Below are 27599 nucleotides of genomic sequence, written 5' to 3'. Positions count from 1 at the left end.
TGAAACAAATCAAAAAGACATATGCACTCTCATGGATACTGCAGCATTATTTACAAGAGCCAAGATAAGAAAACAACCAAAGTATATCAAAGATGAAGAAAACATGGTATAGGGGCACCTGGGTGGCTCAGTTGGTTGAGCATCCAACTCTTGATTTCAGTTTAGGTCATGATCTCACGGCCCATGAGACTGAGTCCCTCATCAGGGTCCACACTGACAGGGCAGAGCCTGGTTGGGATTCTGTCTCTGCCCCCTTCCCTGCTTGCACTCTCTCAAAATAAATAAATAAACATTTTAAAACAAGAAAAAGAAAAACAAAATGTGGTATATATACACACTGGACTATTTCCCAGCCATTAAAAAAAAAAAAAATGAGGTCTCGCCATTGGCAATAACATAGACCTTGAGGGCAATGACAATTAACAATCCTGTTAGAAAGTTGGTAAGAGCAGATCTTAAAAATTCTCATCACAAGAAAAAAAAAATTCTGTAACTATGTATGTTTATGGATGTTAACTTATTATCACCATTTTGCAATATATACAAACATCAAATCATTACTCTATATACCTAAAACTAATATTACATGTCAATTATACCTCAATTTAAAAAACCCAACTTACACAGAAATGTTCACAGAAGTGTTACTCAAAACAGACAAAAAGTAGTAACAACCCAACTGTTCACCAATGATAAACAGATCTAAAAAGAACTGGTGTATAGTCATACAATGGAATATTATTCAGTCATAAAAAGAAATGCAGAATAGGTAATTATTACAATGTAGTTTAATCTTGAAAACATTATTTTAAATCTAAGAAGCCAGTCATAAAAGGCCACATATTGCATGATTCCGTTTAAAGGAAATGCAAACAACAAACAAAAGCACAGAAGGAGAAAGTAGATTAGGGGGGCCCGGGTGGCTCAGTCAGTTAAGCATCTGACTCTTGGATTCGGCTCAGGTCATTATCTCACGGTCTTGAGAACGAGTCCCACACTGGGCTCCATGTTGCCTGCTTGGAATTCTCTTTCCCCCAGTCTTTGCCCCTGCTCCACCCATGCTCGGGTTCTCTTTCTCTCTCTCTCTCTCTCTCTCAAAATAAATTAGGTCAACTTTAAAAAAAAAGGAAAGCAAAAATAAATAAATAAATAAATAAAAATAAAAATAAATTTAAAAAAGGAAAGCAGATGAGTGGCTGCTAGAGTTTGTGGAGAGTGGGTAATCAGGGGTGGGTAACTGCTCATAGGTTGTTTATTTTTTTAGGGTGACAAGCATGCTTTAGGATTCGTGGATGATGGCTGCCCATAAAATATACTTTCTTAAGAGGGTGAATTTTCTGGTATGTAAATTACAAGTTTTTAAACGATAGTGGGGTCTATTTCTCTACACTGGTTTGGGTTGGTCCTGTGACTTGTTCTGAGCAAGAGGATGCAGATGTGACACCGGGACTTCCAAGCTGCCCTGAGGAGGCCTTGCAGATTTCACTATCACCACAGAGGCTGTGTCCTCAAGAACGGAAGGCAGGAGCTGGCACCAAATACCAAGTGTGTGAGCAAGGCTGTCCTGGATACTCAGTCCCTGCAGTGCCAGCGATTACCTGTGGGCACAGTAACACACTCAGGCCTGGGGCACCTGGCTGGCTCAGGAAGTAGAGCATGCAAGTCCTGTCTCACGGTTGTGAGTTCAAGCCCCACACTGGGCATGAGGGCTACTTTAAAAAAGGAGGGGGCGGGAGGAAGCTAGGAAGCTAAATTTAGGTCAAATCAGGTGAGCCTATCCCAATTTGCTAAATTATATAATTGTGAGTCAAAATACTTAGGTTAATCTACAAAAACAAAGTAACACAACAATTAAATACCCTAATAACTTCCTAACCATTGTACATTTATTTTTTACTTTCCATTTTGTCATTTTAAATAATGCTATAAACATTTTAATGCACAGGGAAACAATCTCTCCTGTTTAAGAGATCTGGTCCTCCCTCATAAGATAAGCTCAGTCTGGGGCGCCTGGGTGGCTCAGTCGGTTAAGCATCCGACTTCGGCTCTGGTCATGATCTCACTGTTTGTGAGTTCGAGCCCTATATTGGGCTCTGTGCTGACAGCTCAGAGCATGGAGCCTGCTTTGGATTCTGTGTCTCTCTCTGGCTCTCCCCTGCTCATGCTGTCTCTTTCTCAAAAATAAATTAAAAAAAAAAAACACTAAAAAAATAAAAAAAAAGATAAGCTCAGTCAGTCTAATAACTGACTAGTAAAGTAAGTCATGACGCTAAATTTTCTCAAAAGTTTAGAAGTCATATATCTACGCTTAGCATTACTATTCCTACAATTTAAACGCTCAGAATTAGGGGCACTAATTGTCACCCTCAAGGTTTGCTGAGGTCTACATTCCAGACTTTAAAGGATCAGGTTACAATGAAACACTTAACATACTTTGTTTTCCAGTGTGAAGTGTATTTTTTTTTTTAACATTTAACAATATGTAAGATGATTCTTCATGATACCATTTCCAGAAATAGAGAGTAAAGCTCTATCAATTTGATATAAAGATAATTTATATTCAACCAGTCATAAACAGATAAGCTGATATGTTTCCAATGCAAGTGGAAACTGTATTTCTTTTTTTTTTTTAATGTTTTATTTATTTTTGAGAGAGAGAGACAGCTTGAGCAGGGGAGGGTCAGAGAGAGGGGTAGACACAGAATCTGAAGCAGTCTCCTGGCTCTGAGCTGTCAGCACAGAGCCCAATATGGGGCTCAAACCCAGGAATCGTGAAATCATGACCTGAGCCGAAGCCAGACGCTTAACCGACTGAGCCACCCAGGTGCCCCAGAAACTGTATTTCTAAATGACTTTTAGAAAAGTATACTTTTGATTAACTTTTGATACTGAAACACTTATTTTTCTAAGCAAAGCAGAAAAACATTATTTATGTTCACTAAAAGACAATTTCCTATACAACTACACCTTTTAAAAAATAATTTATCAAAATGACAGAATTAATGGTGTTATTATCAATAAAACATTTCATTTTGTAAATAATACCCCATGTGACAGGATTCTTTTTTCATCGAGGTAGTGGCTATTTGCAGAATTAAATATATAACACTCATACACTTGACTTCAATATCTTATATAGAAAAAGACCATTTTTAATTTCCAGTTGTTAGGCTGCTATTAGTATTTAACAAAATTTCTAACAGACAACTTGGATTAATGTTCTATAAGACACTAACATAAAAATTTACCTAAAGAATAAAAGAATTCTGGCTCTGTAGCTTTCAAAACTTCATTTTATAGAAAGGAAAATAATCTCGTCTTCAAGCCTTTCTTCAAAGTGTTAAGAGTTGATTCAAAATAATACTTTACCTCTGCTGTAATTTTTCTCAAAAAAACAAAGGTGTTAACAAAGACAAAACAAAGCTGATCTTGTTTAACTGACCTAATGAGCTTTTTGAAAAACTTAGTGTTTTTTAATGTTTATATATTTTTGAGAGAGGGAAAGAGAGAGCGTAAAGCAGGGGGGTGGGGTGGTAAGAGAGAGGAGGAGACTGAATCGGAAGCAGGCTCCAGGCTCTGAGCTGTCAGCACTGGGCCCGAGGCGGGGCTCAGACTCACAAACTGCAAGACCATGATTTGGTCCAAAGCTGAATGCTTAACCGAGCCAACCAGGTGCCCCAACTATATGACCTTTAAATGACCTTTATTTCATTTTAATAATATTAAACGCTTCTACATATTATCAAACCAAGAGCAGCAACAACGTAAAGTGCAAAAATTGTACAGCTGAAGAAATATCTGGAATTGAAAAAAAAATTATTAGCTTGAGAAGAGATACAGGTTGTGAAAAAAATACTAATTCACATGTACCTACACATGGCAAAAAAAAAAAAAAAAACAGTGGGGGTGGGGACTTCTAAAGAATGTATAAAGACCTGAATTCTGGGGCGCCTCGGTGGCTCAGTCGGTTAAGCACCCGACTTCAGCCCATGTCATGATCTCACAGTTTGTGGGTTCAAGTCCCACGTCAGGCTCTGTACAGATAGCTCAGAGCTGGGAACCTGTTTCAGATTCTGTGTGTGTGTCTCTCTCTCTGCCCCTCCCCCACCCATGCTCTGTTTCTCTCTGTATCAATAATAAATAAACATAAAAAAAAAAAAACCCTGAATTCTTTACATCTTTTTTTTGAGACAAAGAGAGAGAGAGGCATGCAAGTGCAAGTGGGAGAGGGGTGGAGGGAGGGAAGGGGGGAGAGGGGGAGGGAGAGAGAGGGAGGGAGAGGGAGAGGGAGAGAGAGACAGACTTAATTAAGCAGGCTACATGCTCAGTACAGTGCCCAATATAAGGCTCAGTTTCACAGATGTGTGAGATCATGACTTGAGCAGAAATCAAGAGTTGGACAATTAACTGACTGAGTCACCCAGGAACCTCTTTACAACATCTTTTAATTGAGGATGACATACTCTCTTAACAGAAACGTCACTGGGGGTAGGGGGCTAACCAAAAACAAATCATCTCATTAAAAAATTTAATCAATGAGGAGCACCTGGCTGGCTCAGTTGGTAGAGCATGTGACTCTTGATTTTTGGGTCATGATTTCAAGCCCCACGTTGAGGGTAGAGACCAGTTAAATAAACTTAAAAAAATTAATCAACAAATGTCAAAAGTCAATGTGATATCTTAAAATTACTTCTAGAAGGCCTACATTCAAAATCAGAAAATATGATATTCTCTGAGTAAAGTCTTAAACTTTAAGTAAAGATGCCGCACTTACTGCCTGTGCTTGTTTGATAAACTCAAGAATATCTTCTTTTAAAGCCTGATGAATTTTTGCTGGCCCTTTATCATCCCAGAGACAGACTGCATGCACATCCCTGTAAAAATAAAAGTAAACAAACATGAACACCAGAACAAGAACCAAGACAAACTAGCGTCAAGTTCTGCATGAATACAGTTACCATGGGTCATGCTGAGGGTGACTGAATCCATCCATGAGAACCAAGAATTCTTTGTAAGCTGTTCTCACACATACATTTGTTTCTATTTTCATTTCACTTTCTTTGTCATTGTCTTCCTCCTTAAATCTCTGCTATTTACTGGATTTTTTTTAAAAAGTGGGCTTCAGGCCCAGTGCTGAGCCCAGCATGGGGCTTGAACTCTTGAACTCATGACCCTGAGATCAAGACCTGACCTGAGATCAAGAGTAGGACGCTCAACTGACTGAGCCACACAGGCATCCCCTTACTGAATATTTTGAATTATAAAAGCATGTTCCCCTCCTCTAATCCAACATCCCAAGGTTAACTACTATTAATTTCTTTCTCATGTAAAGACAAGTAGAAATTCTTCTAATTATTTACCAGAATACATGTAAACTATTCTTTAAAAAAATTCGTAATTTAAATACTAGCAAATTCTTAGCTTCCCCCATACAGTCATTATATTCAGAGATTACCACTGTATCTCTTTAATTTAAAAAAAAAAAACAAAAGCTCTCATAAGGTGGTATTCAGAAATTTATAAAGCTGATATTACAGAAATATATTTAATATTAATACAATATGTTCAACAAGTTAGTTTCTTAATTGCCAAGCTATAGAGCGGGGAAACTTCTAACAAAAGGATAGAATCTTATATCAAGGATTCTTTTATCCAAAAAAAATGTTCCCGTGATTAATTTAGTACCTAATGGAGCCCCTGTTATAAAAAATGTCAAAGAAATCAAAGTAAGACATCTCCAGAATCACAATATTGTAATAATGACCAAATGATTTGCTTTATTACAGAATCTTAGGGACATCACTATAACTCAAAGTTCTGTCTGCAAATAAATTTGAACTTACTTTTGTTACCTGTTAAATTTAGCATTTAGCTTAACAGTGGTATCTAACTCACTGCCCAGGATGCAGCAAACATACAAATCTTTGTCAAACAACAACAAAATAGGTAAATCTGAATGCTTACTATGTGCCACTTTTCTAAACTGTACTCATTTAAATCTTCACAGCAACTCTGAAAGTAATACTCTATTTATCACCATTTCACAGATGGGGAAACTGGCAAAGAAAGGTTAAGTAACATTCCCAGATTACACAGCTAATACATACTGGAACCAGGCAGTTGGGCTCCAGAACACACACTAAATTCCCCAAATTCACTCTTGCACCTCTTCAAACCAACCATTCAACTAACAGTAGTGATTTCCGTAAAACAAATCACAAACTAAAGTGATCTACGTAAAACAAATCACATCATATGAGCTCTACACTTAAAATCCTCCAATGGTTTCCTAGTGCTCTTTGAATAAACTATAAAATGTTTAACTGGCCCCTCTACAATCTCATCTCGTGACTAAAGGAATCCAGAGGCTAAAGTCAACTGATACAAAAATAGGTTGATTCTGAGGTGCCTGGGTGGCTCAGTCGGTTAAGTGTCCACTCTTGGTTTCAGCTCAGGTCATGATCTCACGGTTCACAATATCGAGCCCCACATCGGGCTCTGCTGACAGCGTGGAGCCTGCTTGGGATTCTCTCTCCCTCTCTCTCTAACCCCCACCCCTCCCCTCCCCCCTCCCCCCAGCCTGCATGCAAGCACCTGTGCTCTCTAAATAAACTTTAAAAAATAGGTTGATTTCTAATTCAGTATGTGTACAACTACTGTGCATACACACACAAGATGGTTCAGGAACCCAGGAGAGGGGGAGAGTAGAAGTAAGAGGCAGTAGGGTAGCAAGAAAAAGTGAAGGCTCCTGGGAAGAGCTGGCTTCCTGAGCTTAATCTCCAAGAACAAGTAGGAGTTTGCCAGGCAAAAGTACAATGACGTGGGGGAAGGACACGGCACGCACAAGTACCAGCAGAGCTGTGGATTACTGCGGTGCTTGCAGTGAAGGTAAGCAAATCAATGTGGTTCACGTGCCAACGCGGGGAGTGGTAAGCAAGAAACTGGGCAAATGAGGCATTTTTCAGCTGCGTACTACATTCAGTCACGGTCCTACTATATCCATCACCTTTTTCTCTCTCCAATTTGGACATGAGCACCCATCACCACTACGAGAGTCAAAACCACCATCATCTCTTTGTTTACTATAACAAAACTCACATGCATGGACTGCTTACCATGTGCCAGACACTGTACACATATTGACTTGTGTTAGTTTAGGTCTTCCCAGAAGCAGAGGGGATTAGATAAGCAAGAGATTTATGGAGGGAAATGCATGCAAGGGAAATGCCAGAGCCCAGCTCCAGCAGGTCCAGGGCTCCCTGAAGGATGGACAGTGTCGGCAAAAGGGAGTGAGGGAGTCTCAGCTTTCTTTCTGATCACCACACAGGCAACTTGGCTCTGACCCAAGAGTCACCTTTATTTAGTGAAAAAAACGTTTGTGGTGCAAAACAGAAGTGGCAATTGCCTTAGACAATAATTTCTGATAACGAATTCTTTGGTATGTAAAAATTTCCCAGAATATAGATTGGTGGAAGACTCATGCACGATCTTTACCAACAGAGATTGAAGTAGGTGACTAGATGTTTATCATATGGGAAAGGAAGGGATCTTTAACATTCAAATACAAAGCAAAGTTTTTAGCACAGCAAACGTCTTTGTGAGCAGGGGTCAATAGCCTGTTTTTAAGGGGAAGAAAAACAGGTTTTCTCAGGAAATGTAACATTTGCTCCTATAATCACAAAAGAAGAAAACTCCTTTAACAAGTTTTTTCACAAGGTACAATTCACATATTTTTCACATAAGAAGGCAAGTCACTCCTGTATCAGTGAGTCAGGCGCCTTGGGGGTCAGTGCTCAAGCAGTGATTGAGTGGGGGTTAAGTGGGTGTAGACGCAGGTCCCCATCTGAAGGTGGGAGGCCTTGCAAACCTGCCTTACTTCAGAAATGGCTCCCAGCAGGGAAAATGGGAAGTGTGCTACAGGAAGCTGGGCAAGTGATAAGCCCACACCACCAGTCTGACCCCTGTAGGGAAGGGTGGAGAGGAGGGTGGGGTAGGAAGAGCCTTAGACTGTCATGCAATTCTAAGAAAGTTTGGTAATGCTGTTGGGAGTTTTGAGGCAAAAAAAGTCACCCATCAGAGGAACCCATGCCACCCTGAAGTAGGACTACCCTAGTATCCCTGTACTCAAAGTAGTGCTAGGTATTATTAGAAGGGCTAAAACGTAGCTTGAATCTCATAAGGCAAGAGGGAACAGTGGGGTGAAGAATGCAGGGTTGGGTCACTCCCAAGTAATCTAACCCGAGAGAGAAAGAGCTAAACTTGTGACTGATTGAGCACATCTTCCCCACCTCCCTTTTCTCAGCCTCCAGGCGCTCCTAAGTGTTGTTACCTCAGCCCCTTCTCAACCTCCAGATACTCCTAAGTATGTCCTAATACTCATTCTTATTCAAACACAATACTTCTCTTCATCACACAGAAGACCCTGTCAAGTTCTCCTAGTCAATCTTAACACCCACTTTGAACAGCCTATTATAATACACCTGAGGACTGGATGATGATAACACCCTCAAAGCCCTTGGTGTTCCTCTCCCTCATCCTACTCTCTTCTACCCTCCCCGGAAGTAACCACGCCTGAATTTGTTACTATTTTTCAAGTTTTATAACAGACCATGAGTATTTCTGAACTTCACAGAAATTGTATCAATAATTTTTTCAAATCATTTTTTACTCAACATTGCTTCTGCTATTCACCACACAGACCCACAGTTCTAGTTTGTGCAGCTTCTCTGTGCCATCGAATGGCACTTCAGTATAAAAGGGAAGGAGTAATGGCCAACGGTAAGTGTATGAAATTAAATCTGAATGGTTAAGAATACATGCTCTTGGAATATATATATATATATCCAAAGTGCTCTTAAAAATGTTTGGGCACCCAGGGGGCTCAGTTGGTGGAGCGTCCGACTCTGGATTTTGGCTCACGTCATGATCCCAGGGGTGTGGGGTAGGGTCCTGTGTGGGGCTCTGCACTGAGAGTGGAACCTGCCTGAAATTCTCTCTGCCCCTCTTCCCCACTTGTGCTCTTTCTAAAATAAAAATAAACAAAAAGGGACATGTTGTAAGGGAATCTACTTATATTACAAAAATCAGTGAATTGTGGGGGGAGAAGAGGGACAAAGTGAAGGTTTCTCAAAGCTTTCAAGGGGACAGAGAGAAGGGGCGGGAGAAGCAGCAAGAGGTAAGAAGTATTCCAAAGGCTTCAACTTCCTCACATACAAAGAAAGTAAGAGTGAGTGTAACCCTAGTGTGACAAACAGGTATTTTGCTTTTAATTTATAGTGACACTATACGCTTCTGATTGAGAGTCAGAAACAGGAATGTAACCACTAATGGAAGTGAATTTTCAGATTAACAAAAATAAGGAAAACAAAAAAGGAAGAAACAAGAATATCTTATAATTAGTGATAAAGTTAGAGAAGCAATAAAACAAGAATAGAAGCTATAACATTACATGTGAACTCAATAATTATCCCACTGGAAGACAGTACGCCCTTCAAAAGAACAAATACCGTGTGATTCCACTTACATGAGGTACCTAGTTTCAGGCATAATTTGGAGGAAAAAACGGCTTCATAGAGACGAAGAACATGATGAAGTTTTAAAAATGGATAATGTTGATGTTTGCACAATACAGTGAATGTGCTCAGTAACACTGAATTGGTTAAAGTCGTACATTTTATGTAATGTTTACATAATGTAATTTACAAAAAAAAAGTACTAGGAAACACAAACCAAAATAATGCAGGGTGGCAATATTAATATCATCTGCAGAGGAATTTAAGGTTAAAATAACTAAAGAAGAAACATTACATAATAATGATAAAAAGCATTATTTATCAAGATATATCCAGTTTTTTGGACCAAAAAACAAAACAAAACAAACCACATCTATCTAAATGTAAAACAAAAATAAAGGGGTGCCTAGGTGGCTGAGTCGTTGGGCGTCTGACTTTGGCTCCTATTATTATCCCACAGTTCATGGATTCAAGCCTAGCGACAGGCTCTGTGCTGACGGCTCGGAGCCTGGAGCCTGCTCCAGATTCTGTGTCTCCCTCTCTCGGCCCATCCCCCACTGGTGCTCGCGCGCTCGCGCGCGCTCTCTCTCTCTCTCTCTCTTTCAAGAATAAACATTTTTTACAAAGTTAAAAAAACACAAAAATAGTTACAAATTAAGAACCTGATCCAAATACAATACAATATGTTAAAACATACTTCCTTGTATCAGGATACATTAAGCTGAACCATTAAATTCAATTAACAGTGGCTCAGACTATTATGTTATTTTTCTTAAATAACTAGAAGTCTAGAGGCGGGCAGCTAATGGGGTTCATTCAGAGAGTGAGAAGAGGCTCCTTCTCTTTCCACTCCGACACGTTAGCATGTCCGCCTCTTTCCTCTGTGAAAGGACTGAGTCAGGCACGTTAAATTCATCTGAAAAACAAAAACTTTCTCAGAAGTCCTCCTGCAGATCTATTTGCTGGAACTGTGTCACATGGTGACCCAATCAGCAAGGGAAGCTGAAGAAGTGAGTATTATATATGCAGCCAAGTGGAAAGGACACAGCAGAGACCCAGGGATGGGTGTGCCTTGGCTAATCGGCAGCGTCTGTCACAAGATCTCTTAACAGCTGAAAATCCAGACAAAGAAAATTAAGGACACAGAGGAATGTAAAAATACAATCAGTAAATATGACTTAGTAGATAGAGATTCTTATTATAACTATCAAAAAGATAATTTCTTTGGGGCACCTGGCTGCCTTAGTGGGTAGGGCATGTGACTCTTGATCTTGTGGTTGTGAGTTCAAGCCCCACGTTGGCTGTAGAGAGTACTTAAACATAAAATCGTATGCTCAACATCACTCAGCATCAGGGAAATACAAATCAAAGCCACACTGAGATCCCACCTCACACCAGTCAGGGTGGCTAAAACGAACAAATCAGGAAACAACTGATGCTGGTGAGGATGTGGAGAAACGGGAACCTTCTTGCACTGCTGGTGGGAATGTACACTGGTGCAGCCGCTCTGGAAAATAGCGTGGAGGTTTCTCAAAAACTTAAAAATAGAACTCCCCTATGACCCAGCAATAGCACTACTAGGAATTTATCCAAAGGATACAGAAGTGCTGATTCACAGGGGCACATGTACCCCAATGTTCACAGCAGCACTTTCAACAACAGCCAAATCATGGCAGGAGCCTAAATGTCCATCACCTGATGAATGGATCAAGAAGATGTGGTTTATATACAATGGGATACTTACTACAGGGCGATGAGAAAGAATGAAATCCTGCCATTTGCAGCTACGTGGATGGAACTGGAAGGTATTATGCTGAGTGAAATAACTGAGCCAGAGAAGGACAGATACCATGTTGTCACTCATAAGTGAATCTTGAGAAACTTAACAGAAGACCATGGCAGGAGGAAAGGGGAAAAAAATAGTTACAGAGAGGGAGGGAGACAACCTACAAGAGACTCTTAAATACAGAGAACAAACTGAGGGTGGATTGGGGCGGGGGGCAGCGTGCGGTAGAGGGAAAATGGGTGATGGGCACTGAGGAGGGCACGTGTTGGGAAGAGGAAGGACTTGGTATTGTATAGAAGCCAATTTGACATTAAATTATATTAAAAATAAATAAATTTTTTAAAATAATAAAATCTTTTAAAAAATATTTTCCTAAGAGCATATATATAATATAAAATTTGTGGAGATTTTATTTATTAAAAAACATTTTCAATATTTATTTTCCAGAGAGAGAGAGAGAGAGAGAGAGAGAAAGAGAGACAGAGCATGAGTCAGGGAGGCACAGAGAGGGAGACACAGAATCCCAAACAGGCTCCAGGCTCTGAGCTGTCAGCACAGGGCCCGACGTCAGGCTCGAACTCATGAACCATGAGATCAAGAACTGAGCCGAAGCTGGACACTGAACTAACTGAGCCACCCAGATGCCCCTATAAAGATATTTTTACAGGCCATTTCCTTGATCATAACACATAAATAAGTAAATGATCAAAAAACCCCTTCACTCTCAGAAGTTAAGTCCCTACATAATATGTAGATTAAAGAACAAAAAAATTTACTGAAACTTTACTCATTTATTGAGAGAGCAATAAAAAGGCAAACATTTCATGCTGCAAAGCCTATGGAAATAATAAAAGCAGTATTTAAAAAGTGCATAGCCTTGAATGCTTTAATTTTAAATATATAAAGATAAAAGAATTAAGAGTTCATCTTAAAAGAAACCAGAAAAAAAAACACCAAAATAATTCGAAGTAACCAGGAGAAAGATATTAAGAAAGACACAAATTATGGATGTGATAATGAGAATAAATTGAGTAAATATCATTCTTCCCAAAGAACTAATTTTTGTCTTTTCCTTTTTTCTATTGCACAACTATTCTGTATTTCATTAATTTTGGCATTTGTTTTCCTTTCCTTGTACTTCCCTTAGTTTTAATGTGCTAGGGTTTTTCATTTTCAAAAAAATTTTTTAGGTTTATTTATTTTGAGAGAGAGAGAGAGAGACAGCGTGAGTGGGGGTGGGGTAGAGGGAGAATCCCAAGCGGGCTCTGCACTGCCAGCACAGAGACCAATGTGGAGCTTGAACCCACAAAACCGTGAGATCATGACCTCAGTCAAAACAGAGTTGGATGCTCAACTGCTCAAATGACTGACCCACCTAGGTGCCCCTTTTCCTCATTTCTTGAAATGAGCAGAGCACTGGCTTCCAACCTCTTTTCTGACACACACATAAAGGCTAGAAACTCCTTAACACGGAAGAAGTTTTGATATATCGTATCAAAGCAATTTTTTAAATGTGGTGATAAGAAAAGACAAAATGGATCAACTCCTTAAGACCAGAAGAAAGGGGGGCACCTGGGTGGCTTACTCAGTTAAGCACCCGACTTTGGCTCAGGTAATGATCTCAAAGTTCAGAGGTTTGAGCCCTGTGTCGGGCTCTGTGCTGATGGCTCACAGCCCGATGCTTGCTTTGGATTCTGTGTCTCTCTTTCTCCCTGCCTCTCCCCTGCTCCCACTCTGCCTCTCTCTAAAAGAGAAATAAAAGATTTAAAAAAATATGTAGGATTATGGGTAAAATACAAGATATCCACATGTATAATATAAATATACTACTTAAAATGCCATGGCAACAAATTTCAAAACCTAGAGGAAACAGAAATGAAGTGTGAGAATAGACTCTGTCTTATTTCCAATTTAACTTTTTTAAATGTTTGTTTATTTTGACAGAGCACAAGGCGGGAGAGGGGACATGCTGAGTGTAGAGCCCAACTCGACTTGATCTCATAACCCCAAGATTGCGACCTGAGCCAGTATCAAGAGTTAAATGCTTAACTGACTGAGGCGTCCAGCCGTCCTTTATTCCCAATATTAAATAGAACGTTCCCAACATATCACTATGGGGATCATGTCTGCTGCTAGAATACTTCTAGATGACTTTTATCAGACTAATTTACTATACCCATATTTTGGAAACATTTCTCTCTTTATGCCTTCATCTACAGAGATGATCAATCTCTCATGTGATTTTAACTTTTTCTATTTGGTTTTGAGTTCAGTTTTCATTTTATTTCCCTCCTTTTATTGATTTCTCTCTTAGTCTTTTGAATTTTTGATTCAAGATATTTTAAGTGACCCTAAATGGTCGTGTGCAGATACCCAACTCAGTTGGAATGCTATGTCTGTGTTCTTCAGCCTCATAGTCGTTTTCTGTGGAACCATTTTTATCAGCTAAGATGTTTCGGTTTCCACTCTCTTACAGTTTTAGATGGATGGTGTCTGTCATTTTCTATTTATATTCATCTTTTGGTCTGGATTCCTAGTTTAGGAGCACCTCCTGTTTAGTTTAAGAAAGCTCAATTTTTTTTTCATGTTTATTTATTTTTGAGAGACAGAGACAGAGCATGAGCAGGGGAGGGGCAGAGAAAGAGAGAGACAGAAACTGAAGCAGGCTCCAGGCTCTGAGGCTGTCAACAGAGCCCAAGGCGGGGCTGGAAGCCACGAACTGGGAGATCATGACCTGAGCCGAAGTCGGACGCTCAACCAACTGAGCCCCCCAGGTGCCCCAAGAAGGCAATTTCTTAATGGCTGATGTTGGGAACAGAAGAAAGGGTATGTATTTCATTTCTGCTGGGGCCTTAAATCCTCTAATTCCTTACTTATCTGGAAATCTGTTCATCTTGTCTTAAACTTGATTACAAACTTGACTAGGCAGAGAATACTACATTTAAAATAATGTCCCTTCAAATATTTAAAGAAAATGTTTCAGCAAATTCCTACACCCAATTTGACCAATGAAAAGTGTTGGGGATAGTCTGCTTTGTTTGAGAGTTAACTCTTCTTCCTCACTGCAAGAAAAGTAGGATTATCTTGTTTATCCTTGGAATTCTGAAATTCCATAAGGATGTGTCTTGGCATATTTTTTAGCACGTTCAATATTAAAACTCCTTTTATTTTAAAACTCCCACTCCAGGTGCCGTGGGAGGGGGCACCTGGGTGGCTCAGTTGGTTAAGTATCAGACTTTGGCTCAGGTCTTCACTCTCAACTCATGGGCTGGAACCCCATGTCGGGCTTTGTGCTGACAGCTCAGAGCCTGGAGCCTGTATCAGATTCTGTTGTCTCCCTCTCGCTCTCTGCCCCTCCCCCCTTCACACTCGGTCTCTAAAATAAACATTTTTTTAAAAGTAACATCATTATTTAAAAAAACTCGTGGGGATAGGTGGGAAGGGACAAGAGTTTTCAGTTATGGGGACTTTTCTTCTTATATTTTTAGACTATATATACACCCTCTCCTCTACTATCTCTATTATATTTCTTCTCTGATATGAGTTTACCCAATTCTAGATATACCTTCAATATTTCTTTCTTTTTAAAAAAATTTTTATTTATTTATTGAGAGAGAGCACAAGTGCAAATGGAGGAAAGGAGAGAGAGAGAAAACAGAAAGAGAGGAAAAGAGGGTCGGAGGGGGAGAGAGAATCTCAAGCAGGAGCTGTGCACAGAGCCCGTTGAGGGGCTTGAATTCATGGACTGCAATATCATGACCTAAGCTGAAGTTAGACACGTAACCAACTGAGCCACCCAGGCGCCCCCATATTTCTTAATTTCCATTTTATTTTCCATATTTTGTTTCTACTCTACATTCACGGAGTACTCTGCTTTTATTTTTCAAATCAGTGATTTGGTCTTTTATTTTTTAGCTCTTTATTTTTTATTTCAAAGATCTCTTATCTTGACATTTATTTCAATGGGATCTCTTTCATCTTCCACTCTCTGACATACACCAGAGTTTTTTTAAGAGTTCTTTTCTGAACGCTGCATCTTCTATTTCCTCTAACTCTGAGGAGAGCCACGAAGATGTCTCGATGATCCCCCTCTCCCGGTATATGGACACCGTGCAAGTTCCCTCCTGGAGCGTACACGCATTTGTGTGATTAACAGCACATGACATATGTGACGGTTTGTCACGTCCCAAATTACGTTGTGAACACTATGAGTTCTGTCTCAGGAGCCCCACTTTCTCTCTGGGGAAGATGCACTGCCACGCTGTAAACTGCCCGATGGAGGGGCCCACACGGAGAGGAACTGAACACCTGCCAACAATCACGTGAGTAACCGGAAAGGTAACTCGGCCCAAGCTGAGTCTAGGCCTCCATCTTCCGCTGACCTCCGCGGCGACCCCATGAGAGACCCTGAGTTAGACCATCCGACTGAGCTGCTACCAGCTCCCTGACCCTCAGAAACTGTGACATAGTATTTGTTACTTCCAGATGCTGAATTTTAGAGGAATTTGTTATGCATGAAGAGATAAATGATAAACAGAGATACAACAAAGACAGAGGCAGAGAACTACTGCAATTGTTCAGATGAGATGGGGGAAAGAAGCTGGGATGGAAAGAAGTTTCATTCAAGAAATATTTAATAAAAACCTTTAAAGTCTAGTCATCAACTGAATATGAGTGAATTAAAAAACAGGAAGCTGATAGTAGCTTCCAGATGATTGGTTTGAAACATTAATAACACATTTCTATCATTCTAAATTTGGAGTATTTACAGAATGTAAAGGACAGACATACAGAGGAAACAACAGGCCACTTGAGTCTAGAATTTCATCTCAGAGAATAATCTGGAGTGCTTTTACATATATGAGAACTCAGTTAAAAGAATAAAAAGTAACAAAACACTGGAGGAAACCAACACTTATGGGGTACACAACAAAAAGTCAGCTTACATGACAAAGATGAAACAGACAAGAGAGGAGAAAGTGGAGTCAAACACCAACTTGCGGATGCGCACAGGCGGCTCAGCCAGTTATGCGTCTGACCGTTGGTATCGGCTCAGCTCATGATGTCATGGTTTGTGGGTTTAAGCCCCACATCAGGCTCTGTGCTGACAGTGTGGAACCTGCTTAGCATTCTCTCTCCCTCTTTCTCTGCCCCTCCCCTGTTTGTGTGTGCCCCCCCACAATAAAAATCAAAATAAACTTTAAAAACAAAAACAGAAACCAACTTAAGAACAAGAAAAACACATTTTAAAGTAATTTATAATAAAGGTAAATTTCCTTTAAAATAAAGTACCACAAGCTCAAAATAATTTACTATTTAATTCTGGCATCAATTTCACAAATCAGAGTCAAGCCAGTGTCCAGCTAGAGCAGCGGTTCTTAATCGAAAGAGGCACAGTCCCCACAGAGGCTCATGGGGAAAAGTCTGAGAGCTTTCCTTTGATTTCACTAATGAGGAGTGAAAGGGGGAGCACACACATCACTAGAGGTGAGGAAGGTGAAGGCGGAAGTGATAAACATCCTGCAGTATGCAGCACAATATTGTTTAACCACTTAAAATGCCAATAGCGCTCATACTGAGAAACAAGGATATGAGAAAAAAATGGAACAAATAGTCAATGTACATTAATAAATATACAATATTTTAGCACCTCAAATTTAGAACAATATAAACAACCTAAATGTTATTAATTCATGTAATCAAATGGGCTAAAATTTGAAAAGTTTTAATTAACGAGGTCTTGCCATTTTGGTGATGGTATGTTACGATACACAAGAATCCTTTAACCTTAAAAGGAGCTACCTTAGGTAACTCCAAGAAGATCAAGGATTTCTACAGAAATGATGTGATATGGCCACTAACTAGGGCACGTACAAAGGTGCTGACGATTTCTGCTTAGAAACAGACTTGAAGCAGGGACACCATCACACTATGCTCCCTCTCCGGGTCAGGAATGCACAGAAAACAAGCATTATTCGACATGATAATTGATACTATCAACAAAAACTGGCAAAAACAAAACCAAACCAAAAAAAACCCCATCACATTCAACCTATTATTCATATAATAGTTTAATCAAATAATTTAAGAAAAACATATGTATACATGAGTGCTGTGAATTTTTAGAAGGGCTTAGCTGTTACTTATTGAACTCTAATTTTTCAAAAGGCAGAGTCATGCGTGTAAGTGAATATTATACAATGAGTTCTACATTATTTAGGGAAATTAGATTTTTCTTATGTGATAAAGAGGAAAAATGAGCACAACAGCTTGACGTGTATAGGTTATTCAGGCACACACCTACAACTCACCAGCAAAGTATTTCAATAGACCATACACACAAAAAATTGTAGCAGGTCTAAGACAGTTATGCTTAGCAAACCTGGTACTTGGCTGCTGTCTGGGAACTTGGACTTTGAAAAGGTTCTCAAGGTTTCCCGATAAGAATGGCTCACTGTGCCTTAATGTTTCAGTAAACAATCTGATTTATGAAGAACACTTGCTTTTCAACTAGAAGTCTGAAATTTTAGGTCATGTCAGAAACAGGCTATTGTGAGAAGCAAAAATCCTGAGCACTGAGTCTTTAACGAGCTTCCCTAGTAGACAGAATTTCACAAGTGTGTCACAATTAGTTGCTAGAGAAATAAGTGTCTCCTATGTAACTGCAATGGGAGAGGATGCTTGGAAACATGTACGTGGTTTCCCCTGGACTTGCCACCCACACCTTTGTTGCATTTTTCTTTGTATCCTTTATTGTAATAAATCAGAGCCATGGAGAGGACTATATGTTGAGTCCTAGGCGTATTCCAAGCAATCACTGAACCTTGAGGTGGTCTTGTGACTGCTGACACAACTGGTGTCAGAAGTGGGGGGGTGCCTGGGTGGCTCAGTCGGTTGAGCGTCCAGCTTCAGTTCAGGTCATGATCTCACGGTTCATGGGTTCGAGCCCCACATTGGGTTCTGTGCTGACAGCTAGCTCAGAGCCTGGAGCCTGCTTCAGATTCTGGATCTCCCTCTCTCTCTGAACCTTCCCTGCTCATGCTGTCTCTGTCTGTCTCTCAAAAATAAATTAAAAAAAAAAAGAAGTGGGATTCCCTAGCACTGCTGTGACTCTGAATCATGGTGAGAGCGCTGTCCGGTAAAAGGAAGAAGTGGTGGGATGATGCAGTTTTGCTGTTTGGGGGGCTATGAAATCATCCATGGTATGAAACAGCGGCTGAGTTGCTATCTGTTTGAAGAGAAAAGAGTTACCTAGGAAATGTGAAAATGACAGATCTAACCCAGCAGAGTTGGCTCACTCAATCCCCTGGCTGCCTTTGGCCATGCTGACTAAAGTAGAAGAAACAGTACAGCCTGAGTGACACCTGCGATTTCTGTTCTTGCCTCCAACTGGGAGGAGAAAAGACCCAGAGTTAAGTTTTGGGTGAACCCAAAATGTCAAATGTTGATGTTGATTTCCCCCGCAGCGTGAGGGAATAGTTAAATCAGAGGCCAGGGCTGGAGAAAGCTTTAGACAAACCAGGAGAGAAAACGCTGGAGGCGGGGCGCCTGCAGGCAGACGAAACCACTCCAGCTGTTTCTTCAGCCCAACAGCTACTGCCGAAGCAATCCGTCCAGGCCCCTTGCACTCCAGCCAGGATCTCCGGGCTCTGTAACGTTAATACTGTAAAGGTGGAAGTTACTGCTAGGGGTTTGAACAACTATCATGCGAAGAAAGGGTCAGGAGAGGAGGTTAAGAAGATGGCTTTGGGGGCTCCTGGGTGGCTCAGTTGGCTAAGTGTCTGGCTTTGGCTCAGGTCATGATCTCACGGTTCGTGGGTTCGAGCCCCGCGTCGGGCTGTGTGCTGACAGCTTAGAGCCTGGAGCCTGTCTTCAGATTCCGTACCTTCCTCTCTCTCTGACCCTCCCCTACTCACGCTGTCTTTCTCTGTCTCTCAAAAATAAATAAAAAAACATTAAAAAAAAAAAAGATGGCTTTGTATTTTGTGGCTATTACATCTGGATGTATGATCCAAAAAGATGGAAAATGCTACATACTTGTACTTTCATAAATGCTAGAGCGACTGTATCTATCAGAAAAGTTTGCCCCCAAAAAGTTAGCGGACACAATTTCCTTGCTTTCAGCTGTTGGTGAGGTGATTGGCATTTCCAGTATTTGAATACTGGCAACAGAATAAAACTCTCTGTAACAGGTGATCATTCACTATTATTTCTACCTATTGGTATGTCTGGGAAGACAACATGAGAACAAAGGAAATCTTTAGATAGAAAGAAATATACTTTTGGAGTTTTAAAAAACAGTTTTTAGTGGCCACTGAGCTCTGGTGAAATGAGATGTCTGATCCTTAGTGGCTAATGATTTCTCAGCCTGATGTGCCTATTTTTGAGTGGGTCAATTTGGACTCCAACACTGGTAAGATAAAAAAGGCTTAGAAAAATGTTGCTTGTCACTTGGACGTGGACCATGACTGTCTGCAGCATCTTCGCTTCCTGCTGCAGAAGAAAACTTGCTCTCCTTTTTAGAGTCCTGAATTCACAGATCTCAATTGTCTGGTCTCTGAGCTGAAACTTGATACTGCCTGTTCCTGGCTGTTTCGGCCTCAGCATAAGCTGTGCTGAGCTGAAGAGCCAGTGTATAGTCAGGGGCAGGACTTGAGGGCTGCTGCAGATTTCAGACCCCCTCTGTGGACCCATAAGCTGAAAACATCATGGATTCTGGCCAGGCCACCTGAATCAACTGCAGATGCCTATAAAAAAGGGCTTATTCTCTGATGGAGTTGACTATAAAGTCAAGCTCCTGACTGACTCTACATGTGATACAGAGACTAACTGCATTCCTAACTTGTGGTCACCACCAAATGCTGCAAGTGGGAACACAACCCACTCCTTACAGACAGAACGCCTGGCCCTCTCAGTGAGGTCTCACTGTAATTGATCAGTTTTATGGATTTGTTGCAGTTTTCCACAATGGATGAATAATCACCTGATTCTGTTTCTCTCGCCTTCACCTCCCCTCCTTGCACATTACCTTAGTACGATAACTTGGTTGCTACATGCAGCTGTCTCCAGAAAGGAAGTGATCTTTCCTAGGCAGCTCACTGGATAAATCATTGGGACAAAAGGTATGGGAGGTGACATAAACTTTAAAAATTTCTGAAAATTTGAAATTTCATTCAGACCAACACCTAAAAATGGTACGTCTTTCTAGATAAGGCATGTAAAAATTGCTTTTCTATAAAAATGGTTTTGCTTCTCTTGCAAATCCACATGACTGGAGGGGTGGGAGGGCGAAGAGTTTTCATTACTGAATGAGACACACTGATTTTACGAGAGAAAAAAAACGAAACCCAGCACCTGAGAAGGCACAGGGGAGGAGGTAGACATTAATGATTTTTTATTTTCCTAACTATTCTTAAAACTCCTGGCACTGGCTTTCCACGCGGCTGTGAGAACCCGGAGGTCAAACCTCACGGCACTCGGAGACAGCAGGGAGCAGCCGACTCCTCCCGGCCCCACACAGAACACATCTGAGCATCAGCCACACTACTGAGGCGCATCAACTGGTGTCATGAATAAATAAAACTATCTGGAAGTGATTTCCTTCAGGCAACGTATCTTAAGACAAGGCCTGCACTGAACAGAAATGGATTGAGAACTCTAGAGCCAAAGGTCCTCTGGGAGGAGGGAAACTGGGGGCTGGTGATACGACCTGACTAGTATGTCTTACTTGGAGCCCCCCAACAACTATAAACTCTCTGTACCTGGCGTACCACACAGGCCCTCTGAGACTGCACGCCTTTGGGGCTGTAGTCTGGCAATCGTGACGCTGCGTGGTCACGGGACGGCTCTCAGGTGTGCCTCTGCTTATGGCCAGCGGTGTGCTGGGCCGGAATGGATGGCTCAGGCCATGTGTTTAAAAAAAAGGTTCATTATACAAACTGAAGGAGAAAACCACCTGGTTTCCTAAAAAAAAATAAATAAATTCATGGTTGATGGGATTTGTGTTCACTCATTAAATCTGGGACTTCTAAAAGGCATAAGTGAAATCAGAACTACAGTCTGGTCTTGCCTTGCCCTGTGGTATCCCACTGATGATAGTTTTGCTGTTAAGACATTTCGGCCAAAAGCCAAGAGTTAATTTAAATGGTCAACAGTTTCCTACACTGATATGAAACTTTTCTAATGACAGGAATGGACCTCTGTGCCTTAAACGTACAAACCCTGTACAAACTCCAGGGCTTACATCGAACCCCTGCTCTCTCTGAGCATCTGGAGTCTGGGTACATGTCAAGCAGAGGCTACCTTTGTGCCCAGGCCCTAATAAAAACTCTCAGTACAGGGTCTGCAAGAGCTTCTCAATTAGACAACATTTCACACATGGTGTCAATCCTGCTGCTGGAAAACTTAAGTGTGTCCCAGGTGATTCCACAAGTCCTCCTGAGAGCCTGTGCCCACTGTTCCCCAGACTTTACTCTCCTGTGCCTTTCCTTGTACTGATCTTGCTCTGTATCCTTTTGCTGTAATAAACCACAGCTGTGAGTGTAAGGACGCAGGTCTGAGACCAGGTCTGAGACAATAGAAGGGCACACATTGCCCAAGGCAAGAGGGACCACCCTTGTAATACCCTTACCATTCCTAAGGGCACCTTAAGGCTAGTTACACCCTACTGAGGGTCCTGGGTCTACTCTAATTGGTTAACACACTCTAAATATTGTAACTGGATAAACCTGTTGTATAATAATGATTGGATCACTATACCTGTGTCACAATCTCCTGTAACTCCCCCTTCCCAAGGCCATAAAAGCCCTGCCCCACCTTTGTTCGGGGCTCTCAGCATGGATCCACCACGCCGGTAAAGTCTGTGAGCCCGAGTTTAGGCCCCGGTGAGCCTAAACCCGTAATAAAGCCCTTTGCTTTTGCATGCGTGACTCGGTCTCCCTGGCGGTTTCTGGTTTTTGGGGACGATAAAGAAATTTTGGGTATTACATGAGTATGACTGGCAAATCACTGAATGCAGAAGAGGGCTTGGGCGAGTATTAATTGTAAATGAGTCAACAGTCCAGGCTAGAGTCAGCATTCCATTTGGACAGAAAAATGCATCACCAAAATTTCCTTTATGTCAGCAAAAAGTTAGAGTTAATGGATTACTTACGAAAACAGATCAAACCACTGCTGTTTTGTAACAGATTCCTGGCGTAAAAGCTTCAGAACAATTGGACGCATGAAATCCCATTTGTCTTCAAACTGAAGTGAACCTTTATTCTTAAAAAAAAAAAAAGAAGAAAAGAAAGATAAAGAGTAGTTTAGTTTAAATGCAGTGACATCAGAAGTCTCTATTATTGTTGTCTTTTAGGAGTTAGAGAAACACAAGGTCGGAAATGGCAAAGAATCATTTTCCCATAATGAAACCCCTAGAAACTGAAACTTAATCTGGTTTCAGGGAATCACAGGAAGACCCCACAAAAAAGAAAATTGATTGTACAAACGGGAAAGAATTTCACCTTGCCCAAGGAGAAGGCCTGGCCTTTGTCCTTGACTTCTGATAATCTCTGGGCTCTTAGAACTTCCTCTGATAAGAGAGCTTTTGTTTGCCTGGTAACCTTGGGACAAACAGGACAATCTACCAACGTGATTCAGGGAGGGACCTGGCCACACCTTGGAGTCCTTAGGGTGTGGGCTGACCAATCCAAAAACACCGGCAGTTTGGGAGGTTAACCGAAATGGGAGGGTGAGCCCATCCACAGCATCAGTCATGCCTACAGCATCAGACAGCCTCTCCTCTGCAGCTCCCTTGCAGTGTATTCAGTAAATTTCTATCTCCTCAGTGCTGCTGTGGGCCTGCACTGGCTTCCACCTGATTGTCGCCCCCGCATTTGGAGGACCCCACCTGATCGAGAGGGACACCACAGCTAGCAGTACTCCACACACCCTGTCACACACTAAGGCTAAGAGAGAAAGGCGGTCTGCTTTAGTGGAGAGGAGGAGGAAAGCTCTGTGTCTGGAACCCTCCTAGATTCTCCTTTGTCTCTTTCTTTGGCAGATCTTAATCTGTATCCTTTCTCCACAATAAACCCTACCAGGATCTACAAGTCTAATTAATTATTGAACCTCATGATGGTTTGGGGAATCCCCCTCAAACTGGTAGCTGGTATCAGAAATGATGGTGGGCTTGTATGTGGAGACTCAGCCTTCTAATTTTATAGCTGCTCTAAATTCCCCATAAAAAGTATAGTGAAAGGCTATGTCAACTGTGAAAACTGGAAAAAAAAAACAACAAAGAAAAGAAAAATACCCAACTCCCTTTTTAATGCTAACAAAATACTGACACCAAACTGGTGAGAAGAGCACAAGAAATAGAAACTCAAGATGAATTTAACAAGAACGCAGATGCAAAAATATTAAATAACAGCAAAATAAGTAAATGGACTATCAAAAGAATAGTGCTTCGGGGTGCCTGGATGGCTCCGTCGGTTAAGCTCCGACTTCAGCTCAGGTCAGATCTCACGTTCGTGGGTTCGAGCCCCGCGTCAGGCTCTGTGCTGACAGCTAGCTCAGAGCTTGGAGCCTGCTTCCAGTTCTGTGTCTCCTTCTCTCTCTGCCCCTCCCCCTCTCATGCTCGGTCTCTCTCTGTACCAAACATAAATAAAAACATTAAAAAAAATTCTGTATCAAAAATAAATAAAACATAAAAAAAAAAGAATAGTACCTCATAATCATGCATGGTTGATCCCAAGAATGTGAAAGTGGCTGAAGAGTAAGAAAAAAAAGGTCACTGGGGCGCCTGGGAGGCTCAATCAGTTAGGTCTGACTTCGGCTCAGGTCATGATTTCATGCTTTGTGAGTTTAAGCCGGGCATCGGGCTCTGTGCTGACAGCTCAGAGCCTGGAGCCTCCTTCAGATTCTGTGTCTCCCTCTCTCTCTGCCCCTCCCCCGCCCAAATAAACATTTTTAAAAAGGTCAATTCATTACATTAATAACAAGACAGAGAGACTGTAGGTGCTTAGTCAATCACTACTGTCCCTTTTCAAGTTAACTGTGGCCATGTGACTTGCTTTCAACAAAAAATTACCACAAAAGTCATCAGTTTTCCAACATGCCTATGAAACATCTATAAACACACCTATGAAACTCATGATTGTTTTTACTGTATAACGTTATTGACAGCGATGCTCACTTGTATCAGATAAGGTTCCAGACTGACTGCATGGACTCTGCAAACTCCCTGAAATTATAACCCAGGAGACGTTTCTAAACATGTGGTCTAAACAAGAACCTGCATCAGAATCCCCTGGGGTGGTAGTTTCACATATAAATTTCTAAAACTTACCTCAGACCTACTGGATCAGAATCTCTTGAGTTCAGAATGACCATACTTAGCAAATCCATGATAAAACTACATAAAAATGTTGGATGGTTTATGACCAAAACAGGCTAAGAACCACTGGTGAACATTAAATTCTTGTAAAAGTAAGTGATGCTTCTTGTGTCCACAGACCATGTTTCTTCTTTTAATCTTTTTGAGAAAGGTAGACAGTCACATGCAGTGCTGCACTGGGACGCGTCTGCAGTCCTGGAAACTCGGTTTCCCTGGACTACAAACGGCCCCTGAGAGTGTCTGGAGGCTCTGCAGAGCTCGTATGCCCTTGACCAAAGAACGATCCTTCTCTCCTGGCAAAGGTCATCATCTTCAACCAAGTGCATGCGTGAGGCGGGACGCACGCGGAGTGCAAAGGGAGGAAGGGGACGCCCACCTGGCCAGCCAGAGCAACCAAATCAACCCTGATGATCAATGAGGCGACAGAGGTCACAGCCAGATCACGCTCGCATCCTCATCCATGAACAGTGATGATCCTAAGTTACCGTGCTGTCTTGCCCCGGTACCCATCTACTCTGATGACAGTATTCTCATTATAAGCATCCACAAGTGTATTCATGCAAATGTTGTGCTAGGACTAATCGTGCTTTTTCCCTAACAACTATTTTATTTTCACCTTACGGATTTCAGTGAATCGTGTAGGTAACTTTCCTCTTAGTGTTGGCTATGGAGAAATTCAGGGTCAGATTTATAATTCTATAGCATAAGCTTTGCGTACTGCCATTAGGGCTGGCTTCACTTCCTCTACTGTTCCCTCTGAGGGAGGAGCATGCAAATCAACAAATATGAAAGAACCACTGAAAGTTTCCTTGACTATGACATGCACAATCATTATATATGCCCTTAATTAGAAGACACGTTATTAGGTCAACTTAGTCTATTTCCATAAGCAATTTTAGCAATTCATAAAATTAAACATAGTATAAATCTTACAATTAAAAAATAAAAAAAGACAGAGGATCGGAGTAAACAGGTATTTGAAATAAATACTGGTTAGACTCTGAAATCTATTAGCTATGGCAAAATAATAGGGAATACAATTTGGTTCCTCTGCTTAAACACAAGATTAACTTAGAAACAGTTTCCCCAATACTGAATTTAAAAAAGAATTCAATAATTGAATGTTTTCTATTATCTTTTATAATCTAAAAAAATGGTGCTCAAGCAATTCTTTGGCCTATTCTCTGTTAAACCGAAGAGCACTTCATTAAATCATAACTAAGCAGCAGGACACCAAATCTATCTATAAGAGAGAACACCTATTAATATGTGAAAACTTGCAAATTATGAACCCTGATTTATGAATGCTTCCATTGGCTAACTGAAGGCTGCCTCCTCTCTACTATTTGCTGCAAAGTCTCTCAGAAGTTACTCAGAATGGCAAGGGGCTGAACTCACCCATCGCTCCTCTCTAGGAATATCTCACCCCCTGGCTCTTTCACCAAGAGGATTGCAGCATCTGCACATCCATGCCCTCTATCCTTTCCTCGGCAGCCCAACCGGCTCCCTCACAGGCACTCTTCACAAACACACAAAAGGGTTATGGGGAAGCCCGTGAAGAGTATTTTATGCAGAGGAAGCAGCCGCTGTAAAGACCACAGTAGGGGCACCAGAGTGCTCCACCGGTTAAGTGTCCCACTCTTGGTTTCAGCACACGTCATGATGTACTAGTTCACAGGTTCGAGACCCGGACTGGACTCTGTGCTGACAGCGTGGAGCCTGCTTGGGATTCTCTCTCTCCCTCTTCTCTCCGCTCTGCCCCTTCCCTGCTCATCCTCTCTCTCTCTCTCTCAAATCATAGGGTAGAAGCCCATGTAGATGTATTCAAGGTAGAAGTAGATATACTCAAGGTAGAGTAAACTGAAGACAGAGGAGAGCAGATGACATGAGGGAAGCATCAGAGGGCTGGACCTCAGAGGGCTTTGAAGGCCATTAAAAAGACTTTGGCTTCTATTACAAGTGAGATGAGGAACAATTAAAAGATTCTGAGCAAGAAGTGATATGACTAATTTACATTTAAAAACCTCCCTGAGGGGCACCTGGGTGGCTCAGTCGGTTAAGCCTCAGTCTTCAGCTCAGGTCATGATCTCACGTTTGTGTGTTCAAGCCCTGCATTGGACTCTGTGCTAACAGCTCAGAGCCTGGAGTGTGCTTCGGATTCTGTGTCTCCCTCTCTCTCTTCCCCTCCCTGCTCATGCTCTGTCTCTCTATGTTTCAAAAATAAATAAAACATTAAAAATAAAATAAAATAGGGGCGCCTGGGTGGCTCAGTTGGTTAAGCCTCCAACTTCGGCTCAGGTCAGATCTCACGTTCGTGGGTTCGAGCCCCGTGTCAGGCTCTGTGCTGACGGCTAGCTCAGAGCCTGGAGCCTGCTTCCGGTTCTATGTCTCCTTCTCTCTCTGCCCCTTCCCCTCTCATGCTCTGTCTCTCTCTGTATCAAAAATAAATAAAACATTAAAAAAAATTAAAAAAATAAAATAAATAAAATAAAAACCTCCCTGATTGCAATGTTACAAATATACTCTAAGGGGCAAGAGGTAAAGCTGTGTGTATGTAAGGTTAGGAGGCAAGGTGAGAAAGGACAGTGACCTGGACCATTATAGTAGCAATGGAGGCAGCAGCGGCAGTCAGATTTTATGTTTTAAAGGAGGCACTGAATGATTTCCTGACAGTATGCATCTGGGATGAGAGAAAGGAGTAAAGCAAGACTCTAAGGCTTTTGTCTGATATGTCAAGACCCACAAGACGGAGTCCACTGCAAGGGCCCAGCCCATGTCACAAATCTAAGCTAAGTCAGCCTGCAGCTGGGGAAAAACTTCACGGCCAAGGAAACCTAACACCCATCACAATCCTCCTACTCAGCGTTAGTTATTCTACCCTAGAAAAGAGAACCTGCCTGCTTTATAAGGAAATCTCCAATGTTCT

The 27599-nt window shown here is 41.4% G+C and overlaps 1 protein-coding gene across 3 annotated transcripts in view; it reads right to left on the bottom strand.

Moving 5' to 3' along the window:
* Positions 1–27599, bottom strand: part of CUL5 (cullin 5) — a 102914-nt gene that overhangs the window by 53428 nt on the left and 21887 nt on the right. For 2 of the 3 annotated variants that reach the window (XM_029956530.1, XM_029956532.1), the window contains exons 2-3: positions 22451–22560; positions 4775–4874 (exon numbers count right to left, since the gene is read on the bottom strand). In XM_029956530.1, the coding sequence (XP_029812390.1) occupies positions 4775–4874; positions 22451–22560 (210 nt within the window). Of the gene's footprint in view, positions 1–4774; positions 4875–22450; positions 22561–24004; positions 24046–27599 lie in introns of all 3 variants that reach the window. The other variant, XM_029956531.1, reaches the window with a different exon arrangement.

This window comes from Suricata suricatta, chromosome 11 (genome assembly GCF_006229205.1).
Source record: "Suricata suricatta isolate VVHF042 chromosome 11, meerkat_22Aug2017_6uvM2_HiC, whole genome shotgun sequence".
In the NCBI taxonomy this organism is placed as follows: domain Eukaryota; kingdom Metazoa; phylum Chordata; class Mammalia; order Carnivora; family Herpestidae; genus Suricata; species Suricata suricatta.
This window is presented reverse-complemented; position numbering and strand designations above follow the sequence as displayed.